Source organism: Doryrhamphus excisus, chromosome 4, assembly GCF_030265055.1.
Source record: "Doryrhamphus excisus isolate RoL2022-K1 chromosome 4, RoL_Dexc_1.0, whole genome shotgun sequence".
Lineage (NCBI taxonomy): Eukaryota > Metazoa > Chordata > Actinopteri > Syngnathiformes > Syngnathidae > Doryrhamphus > Doryrhamphus excisus.
The window spans coordinates 20,071,092-20,078,377 of NC_080469.1; the positions used below are offsets into that span (position 1 = coordinate 20,071,092).

At 36.8% G+C, this 7,286-nt stretch overlaps 1 protein-coding gene across 5 annotated transcripts in view; it reads right to left on the reverse strand.

The window, feature by feature from the left end:
* The window catches only part of slc4a4a (solute carrier family 4 member 4a), a 57,180-nt gene extending 49,987 nt beyond the window's left edge, over positions 1–7,193 (reverse strand). For 4 of the 5 annotated variants that reach the window (XM_058069742.1, XM_058069743.1, XM_058069741.1 and 1 more), the window contains exons 1-3: positions 7,033–7,192; positions 6,275–6,340; positions 233–306 (exon numbers count right to left, since the gene is read on the reverse strand). In XM_058069742.1, the coding sequence (XP_057925725.1) occupies positions 233–306; positions 6,275–6,291 (91 nt within the window). In that variant the 5' untranslated portion in view covers positions 6,292–6,340; positions 7,033–7,192. Of the gene's footprint in view, positions 1–232; positions 307–6,274; positions 6,341–7,032 lie in introns of all 5 variants that reach the window. The other variant, XM_058069739.1, reaches the window with a different exon arrangement.
* Between the last annotated feature and the right edge of the window lie 93 nt (positions 7,194–7,286).

The window sequence follows — 7,286 nt, forward strand, 5'->3', positions numbered from 1 at the left end:
AAAAAAATTTAATCCTATAAAATTAGTGTGAAAAATACAAAACAATATAAAAAAATGAAAAATCACAAACAAATTAAATGCAAAAATTTGAAACATTAAAAAAATAAAAATAAAAAACCTTAAAATAACCAATTTTAATAAGATTGGAAAAAATACGATCCTTTTAGGAATAGTTCCCTTGACAAGAAGGAGCGAGAGAAAGAAAAGTGGGCCCAGCGTGGGGTCAACTCACCTTCGACCTCCTCCTGATCGCAGATGTGCTTGACCAAGGACGCCCCCCGGTCCAGCACGGCCTCGTCCTCCATCCTGTAGTAGTAAAAGAGGAAGAAAGACTGCTCACACCTCTCCTCCAGTGACAGCGTGGAGCCATAGCGCTTCGGCTCGTTCACCTGCAGCAAATTGGGACTGGGGCTCAGTCTGGTGCTGCTGGTGGCGCTCATGTTGGGGCGCCCCGAGCTAAGAGGCACACATGAAGGGGGCCGCCCCCCCCTGAAAAAGGTGCTGCGCGGGCCGAGCGGGAGAATGGGTGTCGTCCTTGAGGAGGGCAAAGTGCACAGCCAATTGGTTGGGTTGCGTAGTGGACTTAATCTGGCGGCGGGAGGTGAGGGCGAGGACAGGAAGTCTCTGCTAATTGGCTGTGATGGGGATGGAGTGGAAGCTTGTGTGCAACGTAAACAAGCTTGGTCAAGATAATCATGAAGAGGTGTGTAAAAAGAGACAGGAAGTCACTAATTGGCAACACACACACGACCAAACCTCTCCGTGTGCTCGGGAAACGCCCGCTTCCCACCTCCCACCTCCTCGTCCTCCTCCCCCCTCAAAAACAAGTGCTCCATCACATGTCTGTCTACTCATCCGCCCTTACAGGATTACGCCGGCTTTGCTTAAACAACAACATGGGTGCCCGTAGCAGGAACGCCGCCTACAAGAGGAGCCGGCGAAGGGTTAACTAATATGTAATATGTAATATGTAATATGTAATATGTAATATGTAATATGTAAGATGTAAGATGTAATATCTAATATGTAATATCTAATATGTAATATCTAATATCTAATATGTAATGTAATATGTAAAAAAATGTTACTATCATTTTAGTAGCATAAACTTGAAATATTAAAAATATTATTATAAAAACAAATGGGAAGATTATAAAACACCAAATAAGGGTGTCTTTTTGGAAAATTAGATTGCGGAAAAAGCTAATGTTATGGGAACAAAGTCGTGATTACGAGAAAAAAAATGCAAGAAATTTGAGTACACGTGACAAGTACACAAAAGTACACAAAATGACAGCAGTTAATGAGGAACAAACCCACCTAACCCTGACCACTACTCATTAGCTCCTCATTAGCTCCTCAGTAACTACTCTACTCATTAGTTCTTCATTAGTTCCTCAGTAACTACTCTACTTATTAGTTCTTCATTATTTCTTCATTAGTTCCTCAGTAACTACTCTACTCATTAGTTTATCATTAGTTCTTCATTAGTTCCTCAGTAACTACTCCACTTATTAGTTCTTAATTATTTCTTCATTAGTTCCTCAGTAACTATTCTAAATACGTGTGCCTCATTTCCTCAGTAACTACTCCACTCATTAGTTCCTCATTAGTTCTTTGTTACTTCCTCAGTAACTACTCTACTTATTCATTCTTCATTAGTTCCTCAGTAGCTACTCTACTCGTTCATTCTTCATTAGTTACTCAGTAACTACTCTACTCATTAGTTCCTCATTACTTCCTCAATAACTACTTTAAATTCATGTGCCTCATTTCCTCAGTAACTACTCTACTCATCAGTTCCCAATTAGTTCTTCATTAGTTCCTCAGTAACTACTCTACTCGTTCATTCTTAATTAGTTACTCAGTAACTACTCTACTCATTAGTTCCTCATTAGTTACTCAGTAACTACTTTAAATTCATGTGCCTCATTTCCTCAGTAACTACTCTACTCATCAGTTCCCAATTGGTTCTTCATTAGTTCCTCAGTAACTACTCTAAATCAATGTGCCTCATTTCCTCAGTAACTACTCTACTCATTAGTTCCTCATTAGTTCTTCGTTAGATCTCAGTAACTACGCTACTTATTAGTTCTTCCTTAGTTCCTCAGTAACTACTATTAATCCATGCGCATTAGTTCCTCAGTAACTACTCTACTTATTACTTCTTCCTTAGTTCCTCAGTAACTACTCTAAATACATGCACCTTAGTTCCTCAGTAACTACTCTACTCATTAGTTTTTCATTAGTACTTCAGTAACTACTCCAAATGCATGTGCCTTAGTCATTAGTTCTTTGTTGCTACTCTAAATGTAACTACTCTAAATGTATGTGCCCTAGTTCCTCTGTAGTATACATATTCGTCATTAGTTCTTCATTAGTTCTTCTGTAAGTAGTGTATTTTGTGTACCTTGTCATTGGTTCCTCATTAGTTTTTCATCAATCCCTCATTGACTACCGTATTTTGTGTACCTTATTGTAAAGCGAGACCAAAACTTTAAATAGTTGGAAAATTAAAAACAAACAACAACAGCCAAAAAAAACAGCTGCAATTTGTTACAAAAATAAAGATATTTATTAAGATATTGAGTGATGTTATGAAAAACAACGACAAGGAATATTATGGCCACATTGACTTCATTAATGTAAATTTACGACTTTTTTTCATTAATGTACAACTTTATCTCCAGTTTTTTTTTCAACGTGGCACGAATTTCCCGTGTAATGTACAAAAAAACTAAAGTTGAAATATTTGTCAAATTAAAAAGTGTGGAAAAAGGGCAAAGATGGAAGTCCATAATCCACTTCTTCACCTACTGTATGCCACAAAGCTGACATGCCGTTTTTTTCTTCAATTATAAAGAATATAATTTGACGTGTTGCTTTACTAAATATCAAGTTGCATCCTTTCATCTTTCACTATGTGGCCCTCACTGAAGAAGAGAGGTTTGGACACCCCTGCAATGGATAATAGCCCATAGTGGACCTCCCAGGTTTCCACACCCCTCCCGGATGTCCCCTATTTCCCCTCGTCCAACCCTTTGGGTGGGTGTCTTGCTACCTTCATTGCCATCTATTGATCAAGTTGGGGTACAGCAGGACAACCTGCTCTCTCCTCTTCTGCTCTCAGAGGGCGTTTGAGGATGTACATTTTTCATGTGGGGGCCAAAAAGACTTGTCTTGCTGATGGGATGAGAGCTCGAATGTCATGTGACAACACATGAAAAAAAAAAAATAAAAACAACGTTGTAGTTTTGGCTTTGATATGCTACTAAATGGATAAGATTGATGACCTCTTTTTCCTGAGTCCCATAATCTCTTCTCTTGATTCCGTACAGTCAATATAATTTATTACTTGGCATGATTTGGTCCTGCATGATGTCAAGATAATCAAATGGTGATTAATAATAGGTAGTAGTAATAGTACAGCTGCATAGACTAAAAATATTAAAGACAAAATAATAAATAATAAACAAAAAACTAAATACAGTTGTAATTTTTGTAATATAAATAGTTGGAGAAAAAGTTATAGTGTTATGGGAATAAAGTCAAAATACTTTTTAAAAATGACAAAGATTAAAGATTTAAGACAAACATTGCAATACTAAAAAAAAGGTAAAAAAAATGTACAATTACAGTCAAAATATTCTGAATAAAAAGTTAGAAAAAGTTATAATTATGAAAAAGTAAGAAAAAATTAAATAAAAAGTCAAATATGATCATTTTAGTAGCATAGAGTTAAAATATTTGAAAAAATATTTTATTATTTTCAAATGACAATATTAGATGCAACAACCATGTCAAATATTAACAGAAAAGGGTTTTATGAGAATAAACATATTTTGCGGGAAATTAATGTCATTTTAGTAGCATAGAGTTAAAATATTTGAATATTTTATTATTTTCAAATCACAATATTATATGCAACAAACACAACTAAGTAAGTTGGATTTTTGGAATATTTGGAAGAGTAAAATGTATAATATTATGGGTATAAACTCAAAATATTTTAAGATTTAAGAAAAAAGTTAAAATACTTGAATATTAAAAAAGAAAAATGTTCAAAAATAGGTACAATTATAGTCAAAGTATTCTGAATAAAAACTTATAAAAAGTTACAATTTATAATTATGAGAAAGTAGAACTAGTTGGTAAAAATAAAAATATATATTAAAAACAATAAAATAAAAAGTCAAATATTAAGAGAAAATGGTTTTATGAGAATAAACTTATTTTATTATTTTAAATAAAGTTGACATTTTTGGAATATTTGGAAGTGTAAAAAGTTAGAATATTATGGGAATAAAGTCAAAATATAAAGATTTAAGAAGAAAGTTGGACTATTTGTCAAATTAAAAAAATGTTGTCATTTAACGAGAATAAATTCAAAATATTAAGAGAAAAAAGTTAAAAAAGGCACAATTTTGCAAGAATGAACTTATTTGGAGGAAAAATAATGTCAGTTTAGGAGCATTAAAGAAAATATTGTTTTGAGTCATAATGTTGTAATTTGTTATATAGGAAAATAAGTCGCAATTCATTATGAGAAATAAACTAAACAAAATGAAGTTATATTTTTTCGTATATTAGATAAGCAAATAATTATAATATTATGGGAATAAAGTCAAAATATCATGGAAATGAAGTCACAATCAGGGATGTCCGATAATTATCTGTGCCATTAATTTTCGGCCTAATATAGCATAAAAAATATCGGTATTTGATTTGTTGCGATATTTCGAAATGCAGAGATGGCGAGAACACCTTAGCACAGGGGTCTCAAACTCAATTTACTTGGGGGCCACTGGAGCTCGGGTCTGGGTGAGACTGGGCCGCATCAGGTTTTCCAAAAAAAACCAAAAAAAATGCATTTATTAAAAACAAAAAAATTAAAAAAAAACTTTGCTTAACTATTAACAGTTATTTAACCTTTAACATGAACATTAATCAAACGTAATATTTTTTTCTGGGTACATGATACCATACAGCATCCATATCAAACTTGCGCGGGCCGCACTAACATTAAACTTTCATATCAAGGCGGGGACCTCAAACTAGTGTCCTGCGGGCCACATTTGGCCCGCGGGCCGCGTGTTTGAGACCCCTGCCTTAGCATATCAGCATGTGTTGCTTTACAAAACATCAATGTAGCCAAGTTGCCTTCTTTCATGTTTGACTTTTTGGCCCTTGCTGGACAAAAGTTTGGACACCCCTGGTCCACATGAAACGTCTGGCTTCCTTCGCGTAAAAAAATTCCATTTACTTTTTTCATCTGGCGCTTTAAATCGCAAACACGTGTGTTCCCAGCGGAGCGGCTGCACCGGAAATAACTCAGATGTTATGAAATATGCTCACGGTGATGAATACGGACTGTACTTCTAAAAAGCTGCGCCAATCCAAGCCGGACTGAAGGTGATACTTTGCTCTCTTGTAGTAGCTGCTATCTGTCTGCTTGCAGATAATCTATCAGGAAATATACGGCGCCTGCTCTCGGGGCCTACGCATTGCGACCTCCCTGCATTGTGTTGTCCTCTGATGCGAAGCACCAGTGAAACATAAAGCAGCCTGGAGGCATCTGGGCGGGGTTACATTATACACGGTCTGCGAGATATGGTGGAAGCAGAAATGTGTCGCTGGCGTGCACAGCTTGTGTCCTGCACTCTGCTGCAGGTGCGTGTGTGCAAAGTTCATTCAAAGAATTGTCGCAGGCTTTGCTACACATCTGAAAACGAGAAAATCGACATCTTTAGAGTCCTTGACTATGGAAAAATGGCATGGAAGGGTTTGCATGACTTCATATTTCAGTATTTTGGCTTACTGTCACACTTGTGTATTTACTCAATATTAGCAATGCCATTACGCCTTAGTCAGTCATCATCAAAGTTCAATGTTTTATCGTTTTTATAGCATTTTTGTCACGATCAGAAAAATATCTGACATCGATATCAACCAATATGGCATTTTTATGATAATAATTATGGGACATCCCAGTAATATGTCATGTTATGTCATTTTTTACACGGGAATTTCCTCGCTCCAGCATCAGAGGCCAAGATGGTGTCGTCGTTCAAAGTTCCGTCAGCCTCAGACGTGTTTGTTTGTGTTCCAAGCACACATTTGCACCGGGCAAAGCAATTACACCAGTGCGCTTGTAGTCACGTTAAACTTTAACGCACGCTCACACTGCAAGGGACCGCAAGACCAGCTTCACCTTCAAAGAAGCAATCCGTCACCTCCTTGCGCCATTTCAAAAAGCCCGTTCGGGGTCACTTACTTCTTGCTGCTGCTCATGTCGGCGGCCGGCTTGTGATAAACGTCCTTTCACTGAGTGTCCCGAGACCTGACAAAGACACACAAGCAGCGGTAAAACTTCCTCTTCCAGGACGAATGATGCTGCACGAACAGGGTATGATGATAAAAGGCCCACCGGACAGCTCATTAGGTACACTTGCACAAGTCTTGACTGCATTTATTGAACAGTATGACGCTTTAGTTTGTGTTTCTAGTACTTTATACTACTCTGCCTTATTTATCAACACATGAGAGGTCTAAATATTTGAAACAGCTGTCAGTATCATGCAATACGCAAACACACAAATTGTCCACTGGTATTCATTTTTAAAAACTAATTGGATTTTTTAAAAATCTAAATAATTAAAATAATTTTTGAAAATAAATTACAATATAATGTTATTTTTTTCCCATTTAAAATAAACAAATAAAAAAATTAAGAAAGTATATCTCACATGATTTTAAATACAAGTAAAACTGAGCATTATTGTCATTATCCATAATACTGGATACAGATTATGTTCCTAATGAGGTGTCCAAACAATGTGGCGCAATCACAAAAATAATAAGACTTCCGGTAATCTGTTAACAATTCCCAGATAATAGTGTATTGTTTTGTTCCAATGGAGCAAAACAGACACTAGAACATTTCCTACAAAAAAAGTGGAAAATCTGGAAATGAGATGAATTCTCGTTTGTCCTACTTGGCACCCACTACTGCAAAGTGCGTCAATGACTTACAGCTGCAGAGTTGATCTTTGCCTCCTTCTTCTTCTTCTTCTTCTTCTTCTCCTCCTCCTCCTTCTTCTCTGCTCTTTCTCTCTCTCGACTCTGAGGAAGTGAAGAAGTGTTCCTGCTCCAGAGGTCCACTCAAGTTTGTAAGTGACGCTCAGCTGGCCGCCTGTCAAAGCCACTCCTCCTGGGGCAGGACGAGGAGGCGCGCACCGCCGCTGCCGCCGCTGGTGGTCCTCCATCATCACCACCGCCATCATCAT